At 41.7% G+C, this 21,216-nt stretch overlaps 2 protein-coding genes across 2 annotated transcripts in view; one reads left to right on the top strand and one right to left on the bottom strand.

Moving 5' to 3' along the window:
- Window positions 1–2,018, bottom strand: part of LOC141046800 (uncharacterized) — a 38,114-nt gene extending 36,096 nt beyond the window's left edge. Inside the window, exons 1-3 of the mRNA XM_073541424.1 lie at window positions 1,616–2,018; window positions 1,459–1,542; window positions 757–1,327 (exon numbers count right to left, since the gene is read on the bottom strand). Of these exons, the coding sequence (XP_073397525.1) occupies window positions 757–1,327; window positions 1,459–1,542; window positions 1,616–1,714 (754 nt within the window). The 5' untranslated portion in view covers window positions 1,715–2,018. The remainder of the gene's footprint in view (window positions 1–756; window positions 1,328–1,458; window positions 1,543–1,615) is intronic.
- Window positions 2,019–20,716: 18,698 nt separating this feature from the next.
- Window positions 20,717–21,216, top strand: part of MECP2 (methyl-CpG binding protein 2) — a 105,485-nt gene continuing 104,985 nt past the window's right edge. Inside the window, exon 1 of the mRNA XM_073590798.1 lies at window positions 20,717–20,866. Coding sequence (XP_073446899.1) covers window positions 20,835–20,866 — 32 coding nt within the window. The 5' untranslated portion in view covers window positions 20,717–20,834. The remainder of the gene's footprint in view (window positions 20,867–21,216) is intronic.

A 21,216-nucleotide genomic window follows, 5' to 3' on the forward strand; every position in this document is an offset into this window, starting at 1 on the left:
AATGTAGCAATACAATACTCAAAGCAGTCACTGTAGACCACGATGACACTGTTGGGTTTCCTGCTAGAATACGCCTAGCACGAAACCCAACAGTGCCGTCAAGGACAACAGTCACTGCGGCACAATGTAGCAATACAATACTCAAAGCAGTCACTGTAGACCACGATGACACTGTTGGGTTTCCTGCTAGAATACGCCTAGCACGAAACCCAACAGTGCCGTCAAGGACAACAGTCACTGCGGCACAATGTAGCAATACAATACTCAAAGCAGTCACTGTAGACCACGATGACACTGTTGGGTTTCCTGCTCGAATACGCCTAGCACGAAACCCAACAGTGCCGTCAAGGACAACAGTCACTGCGGCACAATGTAGCAATACAATACTCAAAGCAGTCACTGTAGACCACGATGACACTGTTGGGTTTCCTGCTCGAATACGCCTAGCACGAAACCCAACAGTGCCGTCAAGGACAACAGTCACTGCGGCACAATGTAGCAATACAATACTCAAAGCAGTCACTGTAGACCATGATGACACTGTTGGGTTTCCTGCTAGAATACGCCTAGCACGAAACCCAACAGTGCCGTCAAGGACAACAGTCACTGCGGCACAATGTAGCAATACAATACTCAAAGCAGTCACTGTAGACCACGATGACACTGTTGGGTTTCCTGCTAGAATACGCCTAGCACGAAACCCAACAGTGCCGTCAAGGACAACAGTCACTGCGGCACAATGTAGCAATACAATACTCAAAGCAGTCACTGTAGACCCCGATGACACTGTTGGGTTTCCTGCTAGAATACGCCTAGCACGAAACCCAACAGTGCCGTCAAGGACAACAGTCACTGCGGCACAATGTAGCAATACAATACTCAAAGCAGTCACTGTAGACCCCGATGACACTGTTGGGTTTCCTGCTCGAATACGCCTAGCACGAAACCCAACAGTGCCGTCAAGGACAACAGTCACTGCGGCACAATGTAGCAATACAATACTCAAAGCAGTCACTGTAGACCACGATGACACTGTTGGGTTTCCTGCTAGAATACGCCTAGCACGAAACCCAACAGTGCCGTCAAGGACAACAGTCACTGCGGCACAATACAGAGCAGGGAAATACTCACTAAACGCCTTTTTGGCGGATGCTGTGGCGCTGTCCCAGCCATCCATCAACGCTGCGGCCACCTCATTCCATAGCCGCCGTGTCACCACATTGTCCTTGTACAGCCGGTCACGGCTGTCCCACAACGGCGAACGCTCCTGGACCAGGCTGATGAGCTGCTCATTATCCAGGTAGACGTCTTCATCCCGTTGTGGAACCTAGACAAAACACATTCATTAGAATAATCAAATTTAAATTGACTAAAAAGTTACAAAAAAAGAAAAAAAAAAAAGAGTAAAAATAGAAGATAAAAAAAAAAAAAAAACATTACAAATCATTTGATACTTACATTACGTATCACCACCGGGACTTGGCTTCGCTGCTCCTGCTGTTCGCCCTCACTATTCCCGTCCGCAGATGATGATGACGATGTCTGAAAGTTGAAAAAAACGTAAGAGATTTGGAGAAGCAGCAGATATACTTACCAGATGCACGAAAATAATCACCTCACGGTCTGCTTGCGCCAATTCCTGCCGCGATGGGGAATACTCCGATTCTGAAGACATACTGCATGTAAAAATAATAAAAATCATTAGTACATACATAATTTAAAAGGACAGGCATATAATGTAATATACTCACATTCTTCGCTGATATAATGTGTTCTTGGTTGAATGTCTGCTCTTCAATCTGTCTAGTGTAGTAGTGGCAGAGTTTTGGCAGGCACCTCCTTTATATAGCCTTTTTTTTTTGGACTTTAGAAGATTCTAACTAGGATAAAAAGTGGACACCACCCAAAAAACGCTGCGCTAAAAAAGCGCATACCTGCGCATGCCAGTGCGCACGTATGCGCATCCATAGGCTATAATGGCCATTTTTAGCGCAAAACGTGCGCATACGTGCGCATGCGATTTTTTCAAGGGCCAAAAAATGCAACATGCAGCGTCTGGAAAATACCAACGCACACCCCAAAAAAACGCAGCGCATGAAAATCGCATACATGCGCTTACAAGTGCGCAGGTATGCGCACCCATGTTAAATATAGGGGAAAAATCGCATGCGCACGTATGCGTTTTTTTCCAGCGCTAAAAAACGCAAATGTGAAACCAGCCTAAGTTAGGTCCACGTTACATTGGTCCCTTTGAGGTTTTGAGTCGCATAAATGATGTGGCCTATAAGTTAAAACTACCTGCCTCTCTGAGGATTCCCAATGCCTTCCACGTCTCTCTCCTCAAACCCGCAGTGTTTAATCGCTTTCACCCAGCTTCGTCCCACTCTCCCCAACCTAGCACTTCTGAGGACATCTTAGACGTCAAAGACATTCTAGCCAAGAAAACAATCAGAGGAAAGGCCTTTTTTCTTATTGATTGGAAAGGGTTCGGTCCTGAGGAGAGGTTGTGTTAGCGTCGGGAGAACATCAATGCCCCTCATATCATGAGGAGGTTCCTGTCCAGCCTTAAGAAGAGGGGGAGTAAGAGAGGGTGTACTGTCACACCCCCGGATTCGGTCCCTTACCTGGGGGCCTCCGCCCCCGGCGCATCTCCAGGCAGCTTCCATGCCGCTCCCCGTCTGCCTTTTTGGGGACGCGACGGGTCTGGGCATGCGCACTTGCCCTTCCTCGGCTGCAGGGCATCTTGGGAGCTCGTGACCCGGTGGCTCCGCCCCAATATGGCAGCGCCCACCTGGTATTTCTGACCGGCGTCTATGCAGGTAAGATGCCTGTTTGTCGTTCTCTGTGGCGCCTGCATTCTTTGCGCAGCGTCACCCTCGCTTCTCAGGTCCCTGTATCTTGTCTCCAGTGTACTCTGCGTCTCGGTCCTGGTTGCCGTCCGGCACCACCGTCTGTTATCTGCCTGCTCCTTCTCCCTGTCTCGTCTGTCTGTCCTGCCTACCATCCTCCTTCGGTCCCTCTGCCACCCTGTCCTTGTCAGCTCCCTGTCTGTCCATCCGCTCCGCCTGTTCTGTGTCTCTGCTGGATCTACCTGCCCTGTGTCTCCCATCCTCATTTGTGTCCCTCTTCCTTTCAGCATCTGGCCCCGGTCCGTCCAGGCTTTTCCAGCTCATCTCGGCCTCCATAGTCCTCTCTTCCACCACCTTCTCTCCGTCTTCACCCTGGTCTTCTTCAGATCCCTCTGGTATTCACCCTAATAACAACCTACGGAAACAGACAATTTGTAGAAATGACAATGGATGGACATCTGCACCAATTTTCAGATGTTTGTGACACTTTACTGACATTTGTAAGCTTGCTGGCAATTTCTTCAGCAGCTACTCCAGTAATCCAACACACATTCTGGGTTACTAAGTACAGTGTGGCGCCCCCAGGAGTACAGTCGCCACAGTGGCATTACCTCCCTCCTAGGAAGTGTGATGTCATGCTTGGAAGCAATGAAGGATCTCTCTATCAGGTAGTTCAAACACACACCACAGCTCCTACTTCAGGCCATCAGAGGGTGCTCTGAACCTAACTGCTGAGGAGCTGCTCTCTGTGGTTGGGAGGAAGGAAGTTAGTGAGTTAGTGCAGAGAGAGGGAAGAGTGTGGACGTGTGGAGACGAGCTGGGGAGGACTGAGCTGGAGTCAAGCTCACCCCTTGTCATGATCCCAGTGCAGGTTTTTGACCTGCACGTCAGGGGTTAATGTCTTGAGCTCAGTGCAGGCTTTGACCTGCACGCCTGGGGTTAATTATTGTGGCCTCTCTTTGGTTCAGGGAGAGCTTTTTATAGCCCTGAGAAACTCCAATCCCTGTCAGTTATACTTTTGCCTTTGGTCGAGTGTGTTGACCTCTGTGTGCCTATTCGTTGTCTTATAGCGTGCTTATATGGTTCTGATCCGGTTCTGTCCCCCGTTATGAGTTTGCCTGTTGATTCTGCACTGTATATCTGCCTCTCTGGTTTTTGACTTCTTGGCTACGTCTTGACTATCCGTTCTCTCTAGCCCTTTGGTAATTGTCGTGCTATCTCGTGCTTTGACCCCGGCCTGATCTGGTTTATGTCCCTGTTTATGCCAATTAGTAACTTTGCTCCGTAGTTACCTTTCTAGGAGTTTTCCTGCAGCTCCTAGCTCTCTGGAGTTTAGGCCATGCCCCCAGCAGTCACGTGCTTCAGGTCCTGTGGGTCTGAAGCACGCATCTTCTCTGCTGCTGCCAGCTCCACAGGTATCTCTGAGCACAGTTTGTCTTATTCGGGACACGCGCACTGGCTCAGTGAGCAAGTGCAGTGCGGTGTTCCTGACACCCCTAAGCTGAATCGCATTGACCGGACCCCGCTTTCCGAGGCTGTGTGTGATACTAATGATCCTACAGCAGAAACCAGAGGAATAGAAGTTGTGACCGCTTTATTCCCACCTAATTAAGACTCGACGGCACAGCAGCAAGGTGTGTGAGCCCAAGAGAGAGGGCTACAACTGCCTTCCATGCGAGTGGAGTTCTAAGAGAGAGCAAGAAAGAGGAACTTGAGTGTACAGTAATCCATAACGACAAGTACTTCAGATTAGCACTAGAAAGGAGACTACACAACCCATCTGCATAGAGAGATTCCTAAGTTGCTTCCAGGCCGACCAACTCCTGTACCATCTGTGATCTGAATCATGGACTGTACCTACAAAGCACAGTAAAAAGTTAAAAGAAACTGCACTCTGTCATGTTTGTTGAATCCTTCCTGCAACCCCTTCAGCACTGCTACATCTCTGTGTCTAAACGCTACATCATCTACATTAGCATCTACTACTACTGCCCTAGGACTACAGCTCTGCCTGTGGAGAGCTATTACATCTTTGCTGCACCACACCATCGGTCCCAGAGGAACTGCACTGCAGCGTTGGTCCCCCTTCTGACCAGTTACCACAGGTGGCGTCACGAACTACTGTCACAATCCATTTTTGGATCTGTGTCAGAGCCTGCATTCACTTATATAAACCTTTCCCTTTCAGGCCTTCGGAGGTTAGTATTAGTTTTGCCCCTGGTGGCCGCTGGTGTTACTACAAGTGCAGTGAGCCTGCTGGTGAGCTTTTCCCCCCCGGTGGCCGCTGGTGTAATTGCATGATTTGTTGGTCAGCAGGTACAGACCACTCCGTCCTTCCTATAAAAGTCGCCTGAGGCATCATCTGGTGTTGGTGATATTATTCCTCAACCAAGCTGGAGTCAGGAGCAGGCTGTGTTACAGTGGAGCTCCAGCTATTTCCTTTTCTGGTGCTTAACTCTGCTGTCCGGTGCATGACGGCAGAGGAAGATAAGTTTTGTTGTTCAGTTGCTTTAACCCCATGGTGTCCGTTGCATCTTTCCTTTGTGTTTTTGGTGCAGTTTACTTTATTCCCTGTCTCACCTCCTGGGGAGGGGGTTGGGGGTTTAGCTCAGGTCTAAACAGGAGATAGGCACAGGTCGGGGACTTGGACCTCACTACCATTTAGTGTACCCCCAAGTTAAGGAAAGTCAGGGCACCCCCTTAGCCTGAGGAGCAGTTCAGGGACCCTGGTTCCTCGTCCCCTGTTTTCCCACTACGGCCTGTGACAACTACCTACATATAAATTTTATTCCATTCCACCTATTTTACTTGGACACCCAGGGCCACGGACCGGGTCACCGCCACCGCGACACTTGCCCTTTAATACACCGGCCCGGTACCAAGTAAATCCCACAGCCCTGGGGGTGATCCAACAGTACATCATAAATTCGTGTTGCTTGAGCTTCAGCAACTTATACTAATTTTAAAAATATTCAGAATTGAATATTTTTCTATCTACCGGCTAACACGGTACAAAGATATACATCTTTCCTGTATTATACTAATGTGCACACTTTTATGACTCCTAGCCATTTTTGCTTTGGCAATCAAACAGATGTCAGCTTTCAGATCCCTTCTGGTGTGGCTATCTACTCACCCTAGCAGATGCCAATCTTTGCTCCATTGACAGTTATGCTCTTTAGGCCAAATTCAGACATCAGACACAAAAAGTTTTTTTTCCGCAGCACACCCAGAGCCCATAGAGTGACGCAGTCCAAGCACGCCCAAGAAATCCACTTGGTACTACTAATCCAAATTCAGTTACCGAAGACCGCTTACCAGGAAGAATGTAGAAAAAATCCTTTACTGCTTCATAAATGTGGATTTATGGAGCAATAAATGATTTTTTTCTACATTCTTTCTGGTGAGTGCTTTCTTCAGTAGTTGAGCCTGTGAAAAACAGTCTGTATGAACTGTGATTTCTAGACTGGCTGTGGGACTACAGACCTGAATATATGCTTACGAACTTATTGCGTTCAGATTAGGCTAACCCGCAGCCAGTCCAGACTGCACAGTGCATACTTGGAACATATGTAATGATCTTCTGAATCAGTGTTAAGTCAGAAGACAAAACCTTTATCTTCCACGCTGTGGTGGCAATCTCGATCCTTGCTCTGTCTGTCTAATCTACTTTTACCAAGGTGGGCTGGTCTTCACCATGGATAAAATTCTCCATCTGCTTGCCTGCATCTTTATGACCTATACTGGCAGTCAAATGCACACAGAAAGCACATAATATAAGCCACTAGTGGGGGACACTGTATTGTGTTCTACTAATGGATCTCTTATCATAGAGATCCATTAATAGGTCATTGAATAAACAGATAAGATATAAACTTAAAATATACTCTGTGAGAATTAAAACATTTAACCCCTTTACCCCCAAGGGTGGTTTGCACGTTCATGACCGGGCCAATTTTTACAATTCTGACCACTGTCCCTTTATGAGGTAATAGCTCTGAAACGCTTCCATGGATCCTGGTGATTCTGACATTGTTTTCTCGTGACATATTGTACTTCATGTTAGTGGTAAAATTTCATTCATATAACTTGCGATTATTTGTGAAAAAAAGGAAATTTGGCGAAAATTTTAAAAATTCGCAATTTTCCAACTTTGAATTTTTATGCCCTTAAATCACAGAGATACGGCACACAAAAAACTTAATAAGTAACATTTCCTACATGTTTACTTTACATCAGCACAATTTTGGAACCAAAAAGTTAACCAGCGATTTCTCATTTTTGCAACACCATTTTAATTTTACGGACTACATCACATTTGAAGTCACTTTGAGGGGTCTATATGATAGAAAATCCCCAAAAGTGACACCATTCTAAAAACTGCACCCCTCAAGGTGCTCAAAACCACATTCAAGAAGTTTATTAACCCTTCAGGTGCTTCACAAGAATTTTTTGAATGTTTAAAAAAGAATGAAACATTTAACTTTTTTTCACAAAAAAAATTACTTCAGGTCCAGTTTTTTTTATATATCAATAATTTTTATTAAGATTTTATATAAAACAGATTATACACCGCAAGGTCCAGTTTTTTGTATTTTACCAAGGGTAACAGGAGAAATTAGACTGCAAAAGTTATTGTGCAATTTGTCCTGAGTACGCTGATACCTGATATGTGGGGGGAACCACTGTTTCGGCACATGGCAGAGCTCAGAAGGGAAGGAGCGCCGTTGGAAACTAGACCCCCCCAAGGAACTTATCTAGATATGTGGTGAGAACTTTGAACTCACAAGGGCTTCACAGAAGTTTATAACGTACAGCCGTACAATTAAAAAATTATATTTTTTCCACAAAAATGATCTTTTCACCCCCAATTTTTATTTTCACAAGGGTAACAGGACCCTAAAAGTTATTGTGCAATTTGTCCTGAGTAAGCTGGTACCCCATATGTGGGTGTAAACGACTATTTGGGCGCATGGCAGAGCTCGGAAGGGAAGCACCGCCATTTGACTTTTTTGGCTGGAAGTGAGATCGGACACGATGTCGCGTTTGGAAAGCCCCTGATGTACCAAAACAGTGGAAACCCCCCACAAATGACACCATTTTGGAAACTAGACCCCCTAAGGAACTTATCTAGATGTGTGGTGAGCACTTTAAACCCCCCAGTGCTTCACAGAAGTTTATAACACCCGGGCGTGAAAATAAAAAAATCATAAGAAATTGGATGCCAAAAGATGTTGTTCAATTTGTCCTGAGTCCGCTGATACCCCATATGTGGGAGAAAACTACTATATGGGCACACGTCAGGGCTCGGAAGGGAATTAGCGACATTTTGGAATGCAGACTTTGATGGAATGGTTTGCGGGTGTCATGTCACGTTTGGAGAGCCTCTGATGTACCTAAACTGTTGAATCTCCCCACAAGTGACCCCATTTTGGAAACTAGACCCCCCATGGAACTTATCCAGATGTGTGTTGAGCACTTTGAACCCCCCAGTGCATCACAGAAGTTTATAACGCCCGGGCGTGAAAATTAAAAAATCATATTTTTTCCACAAACATGATCTTTTAGTCCCCAATTTTTTTATTTTCCCAAGGGTAACAGGAGAAATTGGACCCCAACAGTTGTTGTCCAATTTGTCCTGAGTATGCTGATACCCCATATGTGGGAGAAAACGACTATATGGGCACACGTCAGGGCTCGGAAGGGAAATTGTGACGTTTTGGAATGCAGACTTTGATGGAATCGTTTGTGGGTGTCATGTCGCGTTTTGAGAGCCTCTGATGTGCCTAAACTGTGGAAACTCCCCACAAGTGACCCCATTTTGGAAACTAGACCCCCCCACGAAACTTATCTAGATGTGTGGTGAGCACTTTGAACCCCCAAGTGCTTCACAGAAGTTTATAACGTCCGGGCTTGAGAATAAAAAAAATCACATTTTTTTCCACAAAAATGATATTTTTGCCCCCAATTTTTTATTTTCCTAAGGGTAACAGGAAAAATTGGACCCCAAAAGTTGTTTTGCAATTTGCTCTGAGTAGGCTGATACCCCATATGTGGGGGTAAACCACTGTTTGGGTGCATGGCAGAGGTTGGAAGGGAAGGAGCACCATTTGACTTTTTCAACGCAGAATTGGCTGGAATTGAGATCAGACGCCATGTTGTGTTTGGAGAGCACCTGATGTGCCCAAACAGTGGAAACCCCCCAATTCTAACTCCAACCCTAACCCCAACACACCCCTAACCCTAATCTCAGCCCTAGCCCTGGCCCTAACCCTAACCCTAACCCTAGCCCTAACCCTAGCCCTAACCCTAGCCCTATCCCTAACCCTAACCCTAATGGGAAAATGGAAATAAAAAAAATTTGTAATGTTATTATTTTTCCCCTAACTAAGGGGGTGATAACGGGGGGTTAGATTTACTATTTATGGTGGGTTTTTATTTTTGGCAGCTATCGCACGCTTTTTATTGTAAAAATAGTTTTTGCATCACCACATTTTGAGACCTATAATTTTTCCGTATTTTGATCCACCGAGTCATATGAGGTCTTATTTTTTGCGGGACGAGTTGATGTTTTTATTGGTACCATTTTCGGGCGCATGACATTTTTTGATCGCTTTTTATTCCGATTTTTGGGACGTAGAATGAACAAAAACCAGCATTTCAAGAATTTCTTTTGAGGGGTGCGTTTATACCGTTCATAAAGCAGTTTTATTCTTCGGGTCAGTACGGTTACAGCGATACCTCGTTTATGTCTTTTTTTATGTTTTGCCGCTTTTATGCAATGAAAACAATTTTATATAAAAAATAATTATTTTTGCCTAGCTTTATTCTGTGAGCTATAACTTTTTAATTTTTTCGCTGATGATGCTGTATGGCAGCTCGTTTTTTGCGGGACAAGATGACGTTTTCAGTGGTACCATGGATATTTATATGCGTCTTTATGATCGCGCGTTATTGCACTTTTTGTTCGGCGGTATGATAATAAATCATTATTTTTTTCTTCGTTTTTTATTTTTATTTTTTAAGGGGTTCGCTAAAGGGGTTAACTAATGGGACATTTTTATAAGGTGGGTCGTTACGGACGCGGCGATACCAAATATGTGTACTTTTTTTTTTATTTCCAAAAAATGAATTTATTAGGGAATATTTTTTTATTTTTTTATTTAGCGATTTCTTTTTTAATTATTTTTACACTTTTTTTTTTCTTTTACTTTATTAGGTTGTCCCAGGTGGGACATCACTGTCCTGTGACAGATCGCTGATCTCTCACATCAAAGATCACTGAGACAGATCAGAGATCTGTCACAGGCATAGACGCAGAATTCCTCATACCTGCGCTTTGCAGGCACTGAGGAAGCCAGCTCCCTGCAGGTCCTGAAGGTCCCCGTCGCCATCTTGGATTCGGGGACCTGCAGGGATGGAGCCCCCCGCAGCAGCGTTGCACATTGTGCTGCTGTGGGGGCTCAGGGAAGCACGGATGGAGCCCCCTCCCTGCCGATGCTTCCCTTTAACCCCCGGTACACAGCGATCGTGTTTGATCGTGGTGTGCAAGGGGTTAACTCATCGGGGGTGGTCCGTGACATAGTGCCGGGTGTCAGCTGTGATAAGCAGCTGACACCCGGCCGCGATCAGCTGCGCTCCCCCCGTGAGCGCAGCTGATCGCGCTAGACGTACTATCCATGGGCATAGGGGCCCGGGTCCCATGGACGGGATAGTACATCTGATGTCGGAAAGGGGTTAATAAATAAAAAAAGTTGTCCTGACATAATTCTTTTAACAGCTGAAAACTTTACACAATTGTATCCAGTCTAGACAAAATCCTGAGAATTGAAACATATGAGAATTAGTGCAAGATTTATTATTGTGATTAGTGATAAACGAGAACTAAAATGCTCGTTACTCAAATCAAGCAGGTCGGACGGACTCGACTCGACTATAATGGAAGTCTATGGAAAACTAAAGCATTTTTCCGGAAAACCTTACCTGGAAGTCTAGAGGGGCTGAAAAATCTGTGAAATAAATGAAAACAGTGCTAAAATGGAATGGGAACAACATGGGGAAGATGCCTGTATGCATCTCTGACTCCCAGGTCACTGATCGGAACTAAATAAAAAAAAATAAAAACCAGCCAAGGTGAAGCAGACTGTTGGGGGCTGATATTATCAAGCTTTGAAGGTCCATGGATATAGGCCCCTTCCCAGCCTAAAAACTCCAGCCTGCAGCCTCCCCAAAATTGGCGCATCACACTGAATGTGCCGATTCTGGTACTTTGCCTGGCTCTTCCCGATTGCCCTGGTACGTTGGCAATCTGTGTAATATTTTGGGGGGGTTGATGTCAGCTGTGTAATGTCAACTGGCATCAAGCTCAGGGGTTAGTAATTGAGAGGTGTCTATCAAACACCTGCATTACTAACCCAGTAAGTTACAAGTAAGAAAAAACACACACAAAAATATTTTATTTAAAAGAAATTCCCTGAAAGGAAAGGGTATTGAGGAAGACACACAAACCATAGGAAAAGCAACAGACATTAATCAGGTAAGATAATCCCTAGCTGAGGAGCTGTATCTCCAAGTACCATTTGTCTTGAAATATAGCCAGCAAAAATGGCAGGTGTAAGGTGAGAATAAATAGCCCCTCATAAGAAGTCATACGACAACACCATATTGGAAAGTGAGAGACATCTGAATAGAAGAAAACTAAAGAAAGGAAAGAAAAGACAAAAGAACCATTAGCAGTTGAACAGAGACCAAACAGGCTGTGGCTAAGCAGAAAGGGAAACAAACGACACAGTAAGAGGTCACCGGATTGAGTCCCGAAACAGATGTATGACAGCAGTGTTTGTGTCACATACTGTATGTGTATGTAACATCCATTTATAAATCCCAGCTGCATAGACAAGAGTTCGTAGGCGTAAACATGTTGGCAATTGCCCAAGGATCAAGCAAAATGCTGATCATTCATCAGCTGATTGGATTGTTTATGTTGGAACAAAAATAATTGTTCTCAGCAGCACATCGCCCCATGTAAACTGCAAATATGCTGCCAATAACATTATACTGTATTGAGGCAGATTGGTTTACTATTGATCTTTCTATCCTCATCGTTCGTCATGAACATGCATAAAGAGGTTGGCAAACAAGCACCGAACGTCTTCAATATTATCAATCGCAATTGTTTAACGGTCTTAACTCAGAGCCTGTAAATGCAACCTAAATGTTTGTGATGGTGCAATTTGTGAGCATTTAGTGCCCAACTTTAAACTTTTTCCCGGGGACCCACTTTGTCTAAAGCCAGCCTGTCTCCTCCTTATTTCCTCTAGACTCCTGTAGTTAGATTATCTTTGATGATATCATGGTTGTTTTGCACAAACAAAAGTGCATTTTAGGCAAAAGATTTTAGATTAAAGATAACTTCCACCATTAGATGTGTTTAAATTAAATGTTCCTGTGCCGTGATAATCTTATAAATGTGTACTGTGCAATGGCTATGTCTGATTGTACAGGAACTTGGTCTGATCATGCCACATTTCCTAGGCGGGGGGGAGGGGGGAGTATGCAGACATTACAGCATGGGATTGCTAAGGATTCTTTATTTGAAGCAAAACATTGTTTAATAAAAAGGACAGGGAAACATCTTACCTCAAATAAAGAATCAACTGTGATCCCCTGCTTTGCTATCTGTATACTCTTTTGCTTCCCACCCACTGCTAAAGACATGTGGTATGATCCGACCATGTTCCTGCACGGTCAGACACAGTCATTACACAATACACAGCAGGGGCACATTTAAAAGATTATCTCAGAAAAGGGACATTTTATTTAAACATCCAATTTTGGAAATTTTTATTATTCCAAGATCTATTGATTAAAATCAACTTTTGTTTGTGGGAAAACTCCTTTAAGCACTCTTAAACTCAGAATATAAATGCTGGGGACCCTTAAGAGAGTGAGGCCCTGAGAAATTGCCCAGTTGCCTCCCTCCCCTCTACGCTGGCCTGTCTCCTCTTCAGCTGCTCTAAACTCCTTCAGTTAAATAACTTTTAGTGACATCATAGTCACATGACCTTGATGTCACCAGGGCCCCACCTTGATGTTTGTCCAGGGCCCCACTTTGTCTAAAGCTGGCCCTGCATGCACTCAATAACATTTTGCATCTGACAATTACAGATAATGGCTAGTGACAGGCTCATGCAGGTTACATTTATATTTTTTTTTATTAAAGATGGCTGGATCATACAATACAAGCACTTTTAATATTTTATGTTACATCTAATTCATCACAGATTGTAAGCTCTGACAAACAAAACCCTCACACTCCTCTTGCATAGCACTCTACCGTATTCTACGGTAGTGTGACTCCGGCTTTAAGCTGCTAATCATACCACGCCATAGAATTCTATGGGGAACTCAGTGGCATGGTAGTGTGAATACCAAACATGCTTATTACTCCCCAATGTCCCCCGCACTTGACATAATTAAGAGATACCATCAATATAACATTCCCGTTCCCACCGCTGTCAGTTCACAAAAAGAGGGACCCATCACACAATTATTTTAACTAATTCATTAATATCTATTTATTAAAAAAGTGCCCAAAAGAGCTTAATAATTAATAATCAATATTAAGTATTGGATCATATTATATAATAAATGTAATTAAACAGTGTACCACACGATGTCTCAGACCATTTCAATCACCAAAGTTTAGTATAAAAGTAAAAGAAAAAAAAATAATAATAAGCTAAGGAATACCTTAGCTTAGAATTGAAAGCAAGAATTGATCCATTAATGTAAATGCACAGCTATTTAGAAGAGTTCCGCTTGCGATCCTATCATTTTATTTACGCTAGGACCCCGATTCATCATTTGCAATTTTTATTAAGTCACCTTTCTATTTTGTTTGCCTTGTGGCATTCATTCCTGCTTTTTCCTCCAAATTCTTCAAAATGGCGGGTGCAGTTCATGAATTTTTCGCAAAATCAAAAAGTCTCTTTATTTTCGTCTTTAACCGTTTTTTTTTTTTTTACTCTCTAGTGGAAAAAGTTGCACGATTGCAAAATATTGCAAAAACAGAGAAAAAAAAATCTGGTGTACATAATATTACTCCAGCTGGGCAATAGAGAACAAAAAAACTTTGCAACTTTTCGAAAAGTCGCAAATAATGAATCGTAAAAAAAAACATCTGGAAAGCATAAACCCACCCATAGTGGCAAACATTTAAAAGATAAAAACCGATGAAGACATTAAATAATTACTTTAAAAGAAGGTTCAAGTGACAAAATGTGTATGATGCCAACAAAAAACAGGCGCAAAACTAGACAAAAAAGTGCAAAAGCAATGATGAATCAGCCCCAGGGAGTTTTTTAAGCATAGTCTAGTGATGAGCGAACGTGCTCGGAAAAGGTGTTATCAAGCATGCTTGTGTGCTGAGTGTCTTCGGCATGCTCGAATAACATGTTCGAGACCCTGCGGCTGTATGTCTCATTCATCACTAGTGGGGTCTTTTGGAGCCGGTCCTCTCTGAAAAAAAAACAACTTGAAGAATCGCTCAAGAAATGCTTGAAAGACTGATATCTTTTGTACAACCACTTTTCTGGTTATATGTTCAGTCTTTTGAGCATTTTTTTTCTGTTTCAACTTTCGAAAAATACCTGGGGGGAAAAATGAAAGTGTATGTCACTTCTGTTAAATATATTCTGATGGAAACCACTCCACACTAGACACTGTCCCATCAAAAGGCGGGGAGAAAAAAATATTTCAGGAAAAAAAATATAAGATTTCTACTAGAAAATTTCTAATTTTTGAACACTTCAAACAAAATTCCATGAGCACATACACTAAACGGCTCACTGAATTCCAGCTTCTTGGAAGAACGAATTCAAAATTACAGAATAAGGGTACGCCGAGTATTGTGTGGATTTTCCCCATAGAGTTGCATTAGATACAGAAAAGCCAGAGGTTAAAAAAACGCACATAATCCACAAGTGACTGTATCAATCAAGTTTAGTCAGTGCCAAATACCAGAAAATATAAAAAAAAACAAATGCAGTTTACTTTAAAACATGACATACGAAAAAGAGACAAAGGCGACAGAATAAAAAACGCAATAAAAGCACATGTAAAAAAACGCAATGAAAGAAAATGCAAGTAACCTAATTTAGTTAATAGATACAGAAATGCTGCAGAAAATCTGCAACATTAAAAACTCCCCAATACTCATTGGGGAACATAGCCTTGAAATTACATAATTTTTATGTATTTTTTTTACAAGCAGATTTTGGGAAACTTTTTTTATTCAGACTTCTTTTTTTTCAGGCCTTTTAGTCTAAGCCTTTTTAAATTCTGTAGTCAAGCCTATAAGAATAAAATGCCATACTTAGAGGATGCGGCATTGTAAAAAGAATGTCACTCACCAAAAAAAAACACACATCTAAAGCAAGGAAAATATCCTTATTGACGCCAGGAAAAAAACACTATGTGAAACTACCCAACATATGTGGAATTATGCAAGTACTCTTTGAGCCAAAGCCAGAAGTGAATCCAGCAGAAATGAATTACCGTAAACATATATTTCCTTCACTTATGTTTGCCATTCCTTTTGAATCTACTTTGGCTTCCCCAAAAAAATCTGCCACAAAAAAAGTGTCAGATTTATCAATTATATCAAAAAGAAAAACTCTTTATTTTCCGAAGAAACCAATATTAGCCCAGCATTCAATTTGCCAGAGTTGATTAAGAAATAATAGCTGAGCTCTTAATGGTTGGTACAAGAAAAGGACAGTTTTTTTTCTTTATTTAGGGGGTATGAGGATTTACATAACCAAGCCTGGATAACCCCTTTAACTGTCTAATCATAATATAATTTAGCTGCTTTGATTTTACCAACTCACAAAACTAAAAACTGAGAGTTGAAATTTGATTGATGGCAATGATCAATTGCTCCATTTTTGCTCTGCAGTATTTTCAGATCATCAGTTTCCTTCGAGGGTTCTGCCAAGTATAAAAAAGTGACGAGATGAGGGTGATGTCACTACTTTAATTAAAAAAAACACATTTTTTTTTAATAATATTTGTAATATTTAACAGTATTTAAAATGATCTCACATACCAACCAGCAGAAATGAGAAAAACAAAAATGACCGTCTTTTTGTCTAGGCAAATGTTTTTATATTTTTATTTATTTATTTTGTATTTTATAAATCTGTCCATTTTTGCAGGCAAACTATCCTGCAAATATACTTTAACTATATATATTGATATAATGATTCGCTTAATATTTTTTCACCTTTCTGTATTTATTTGTGGCTTTTGCTGAACATCTGACCTAATGCAGGATTGTGCTTTTAATAAATTTATTATAGATTTTTTTTTATTTTACTATACTATGCATTTATGAAATAAAAGCTCTGAAGCAATACACCTTCCTTCTAGATTTATTGGAATTTTCTAGTAAGCTTTGAAAGTGAAAGTAAACCAATGATTGCTTCCTATACCATATTGCAATGTCCAAATGACATTTAGGAACTGGATGGAGGTATATAAAAATGGTATAAGGGCATGAAATATGTTATAATAATAACTCCAGCGCTACTGCTCCGGTGGTCCTAGATAAAGGTCAGTAATTCACATGACCATTGCATCTAATCCCCAGACCTAATAGTTACGGTATGTGCTGTATGTATGCATGACCATTAAAGGATGTGATTGGCTGCAGTGGTCACATGCATTATGGACATGATGTCATCACTGCAGGATTACGAAGGACCACAAGAGGAGAAGTGCTAGAGTGGAAGGGGGTTTAACAGGAAAGTAATGGTTATTTTAATATTTTACCATACTTTCACTTGACTTTTCTTTTGAGATACATGGGGTGGTGACAGGAGACCATTAAATTTGCAAACTTTTTGCCCATAAAGTTATGTCTGATAGGAAGGTTTAGGGTCATATCAAAAACAGGCCTTGCAGTCCCAGCTGGGCACACATGAATAGGCCAATTTGTCCACTCCATACCTTGATTTTTTTAAATATATTCTATAGGGCAGTAATGGACTTTAAATGTCCTATATACAATGTTTATACATTTTTTTGGCGGACACATTGTGATGCTGCACTCTTTGGCATGTGTTTAAAGCAGTGACAGCAGATTTTCCACTCTTTTTGCAACAATGCATCTTATATGGCAGCAGTAAGAAGTTTGCAGCATCTAGGCCTTCAGAGTTAATTCTCCTTGCTAATGTATATTTGGCTTGTGGTGTTTAATAGGAAGACACATGGATCTGCATAAAGGCTACATGCACAAAACGGTGGGCTATTTTTACTTAATAATTGTTGCAAATCATCTTCAGTTTTTATATATTCATTGTAGCAAAAGAAAAGTATGAAAATTGTATAACTTAGTTTAGCTAAAAAAAAATGATGTGCAAAATGCATTCTTTTATCTAAGTTGACCCAAGTGAACAGTTATTATCCATCACACACTAGTTCTACCAGCATGTCAGAATCCAAATATTCAGTGTTTTATAACTAGACAATGACTATTTCATAATCATATTGGATGGACTGTTATGTACAGTAGTTAGAGCTCTTTACAGCCTTTAACTTTTTTTTTCAGGTAGCTAATATATTATATATTATTATAGTTTGCTAGAATTAAAAAATTACCTATAGGTTATAAAGGCCATACAATGATGATATGTACTGTACATAGGAGGTGGAAACCTTACAGTAATTTCTGGGACAGAAAAGCTAAATTGCTACATCTGAAAGGAGGCGATTTTTGCAAGATGTGCATGGATTTATGCACAACACATTAAGATGTAATTGCAGCGTACTATCCAAGCGATTTGGAGATAGTACATTCAAGTCTCATTAATAGATGAAAGCGCATTAAAAAAAAGCTAAAATAAATAAAACAATAAATAAAAAATTAAATTAAAAGTATGAAGTGTTTTATTTTTACTTTAAAAAAGTATCCATAATCGGTATATCCATTTTGGAAATGTCCCGTTCAATACAATTAACACATTATTTATATATGGCATATTATTTTAAAATGCCGAAAGTGATGTTTTTTGTTTATCACATTACATAAAAATGGAATATATGGTGAAAAAAAATGAATTTACTCTAAAATAGTACCGATCAAAACTATGAGACATTGTGCAAAAAAACCTCCCTAAACAAACAATGGCTCATGACAAACTAAAAATGTCACGGCTGTTTAAATACAGCGACATAGAAACAAATTATATACTAAATAAAAGTGTTTTTATTGTTTAAAAATAAAAAAAATTAACAAAAATTATAAACTTTGTATAGCCATTATTGTAGGAACATGCGGACTAAAGTTAGTATATCATTTATATAGTACTGTAATCAATGTAAAAAATTAACTCACAAAAAAGGTCAGAATTGTTCTGTACTCCTCCCAAAAAAAAAAAAAAAAAATTAAACAATAAATAAATTGTACCCTAAATTATACTTTAAAAAATGGAAGGAAGATACGTAAAAAGAAAAATATAGAAAAAAAGCCAAAATAGAGAAATAAAAACTAACCCTATGTTCTTAAGGGGTTGCAAAATATTGTCTACTGTAATTATTTATTGCGATTAGGCAAAGTAAATACATAAAAATAAAAATAGGGGTTAAACCATTGTGCCAGTCTACTCATTGCGCATGGCAGATCAGAGGTATATATGAGCCGACACCGTACAAATCTAGATTATCACTTTGGTTAGAATTTGGAACAAAACAATCACTATTAAGTGATTTTCACATGAGTTATAAGTAAAATATATATATTTTTTTTAAATTATACTTTTTCCCATGCTATTCCTTTAGTCTAACTGTGGACAAATAGCGTAAAATGGACCCTGTTTTTCATACATAGCCTTTGCTGCACACATTATTGTGCCCATTACCGTCCCCTCGATTTGTAGTCATATATATTTTGCATCATTTATAGGATTCCGATAAAAAAAAAAAAACTACCCAATTTACGTGACTAAATAAATAATATCCAACAAGGTATGAACATAAAGGATGAATTTTATTTTCATAGTGCACTTGTGCCTTAAGAGTCGAGGGGGTCTCCTTGGCCCATGTGAAAAGACCAATATTAATAAAGAAAGACCACTTATATTAAAGGAAGAGAAATAGATTCACCTTAGGCCCCATCAAAAGGAACCAGTCAGTGGTTTTAGCTTTTAAAGTATCATTATACGTAATTGTAATATTAGTAGCTTCATTATGTAACAGAATAAGTTTAATGCGAGCAGGCCCTGTATGCCAATACCCTGTAGAAGTCATGGAGGTGGAGTCATGGAGGTAGAGTCATGGAGGTTGAGTCATGGCGGTTGAGTCATGGAGACAGAGTAATGGAGGCAGAGTCATGGAGGTGGACTTAACTTGGGAGAAGAGTGATGGTTATCAGATGTTAAAGGGAATCTGTCATCAGATCTTTGCTCTCCCATCTGAGAGCAGCATGATGTAAGGGGCAGAGACCCTGAATCCAGAAATGTGTCACTTACTGTGCTGCTTCCTGTGTTTTTGATAAAATCACAGTTTTCTCTAGCATTTCTCTGAATGCTGAGATCTGTATACCCCAGTCCGCACCACTCATTGGCATCTTTCTATGTACAGTCTGCATAGGCAGAAAGCTGCCAATCAGTGATGGGGTTATACGGAGCAGTTTTACTAGTCCTCTAGTGATAATCTCCTGCTGTTAAAACTGCGATTTTATCAACTCTACAGAAATCAGCCCTGTAAGTAATATATCACTTCAATCAGGGTCTCTGCCGATAAAGTATACTGCTCTCAGATTAGGAGGCAAAAGTCCGGAGACAATCTGACTCGACTGACAACCCTGAACACAGGATACATCATGTCAAGACTTGATGGGTTGCAGTTACAAGCATAATGCGCCGATGAGGCTGGCACAAGAATACAGAGCCTCAATTTGAATGGGCCGAAGGCCATCAGCATGTCACAAGAGGGTGTGATCAGGGCCATCAATCAAGACAGATAATATGCATTTTAGCCCCGCCTCTGTGACTCTTCTGCCCATGACTCCTGAGAGGTAGTTTTCCTATAGCAATCGAATGATGCTACTAATATTGCATTACTTTAAGACCTAGTGCACACTTGAGACATTCATGGTCCATTTACGACCGTCAAACTTGACAGCCTCATGTGCGCTATTGCGTTCGGGGATGCCAGTCAGATCGGTGGTCGGTCTTTGCCTTTGAGGTCTGTACTTGAGCCGCGAATGTTGGAAGCGTGAAATTGGCCTTGGAAAGCTGACATCTAGGTAAGCGGTGGGAGTTTATGGCCGTGTAATCTACAGACAGGTCCCGATATACAACCAAGCACCCAGTGACAGGGGCGACAAGCCTCTGGTCTGTGGGTGACGCTGGCGGAGTCAATGCTTTACACTGCAGGCCCATTTCCATGCGCTAAAATATTTCCTCAGGCGATTTGTTACTATGTCGCCCACATTCCAGCTAAACTATCATTAAACAAACCACTATGAAAAGCTGTCGCTGTGTAATTTTCCCCTTATACGTCTTCCTTCATTTACAGAAAGCCTTTTAGACTTTTCTCCATTTACAGATATTAACACGGTGCAAGTAAACACAATCCTGTATTTTACACACAAAAAACCGACAGGAACCTGCTCCAAGTTCCCGCCTAAATAATAGTAACTGCGTCACCACAGACTACACGGTCTATGAAGCGGCCACTCCCCCCTTCCATAAGGTTCCACTAGGCGAAGGCGGATTTTATGCAAATCAGTGGGCGGGGTTATCGGAGAAACCTCCGCCTTTTTCCCCTCTGTACAATGAAACATTCCCTGACGTCACTGCGAGTAAGAAGCGACAGAGGAGGCAGGTAGGCTCGGCACGCGCGGTGACGTCACCCCGCCGCTGCTCTCTCCCGCCCTGCCCACTCTTTTCCCTCCTCAGCCTGTGGAGGAGCCGTTAGAAAATGGCCGCCGCGCCGAGCGGAGAGGAGAGACTGTAAGTGCTGGGTCTCCCTTTTTCCTTCCGCTTCCCCTTCCCGCCCTCTCGCTTGCCGAATGCCTGCCATTATGTCCGTGTGTGGTGCGTGAGGGGGGCGGACCCCGCAGGGTGGATGTGTTTCTTTTTATGAATCCCTCAGGCTGAGAAGGGGGGCGGGGCTGTGGGGATAAAAATGTCCCTGACAACGGCTGGGGCTTTCTCTTGTTTCGGTTCGGTGAGGGGTGTCGCACGGTGCCGCTGGTGGGGAGAGCTGGGGGGCACCGTCCTGGGTGGGATTTACACAGTGCGTCACTGAAGCTCCCCTCAAGCAGAGAGGCCGAAAACTGAAGGGGGCTGGGCAGGGGGCC

Source organism: Dendrobates tinctorius, unplaced genomic scaffold (assembly GCF_039654945.1).
Source record: "Dendrobates tinctorius isolate UK_male_01 unplaced genomic scaffold, ASM3965494v1 ptg000120l, whole genome shotgun sequence".
Classification (NCBI taxonomy): domain Eukaryota; kingdom Metazoa; phylum Chordata; class Amphibia; order Anura; family Dendrobatidae; genus Dendrobates; species Dendrobates tinctorius.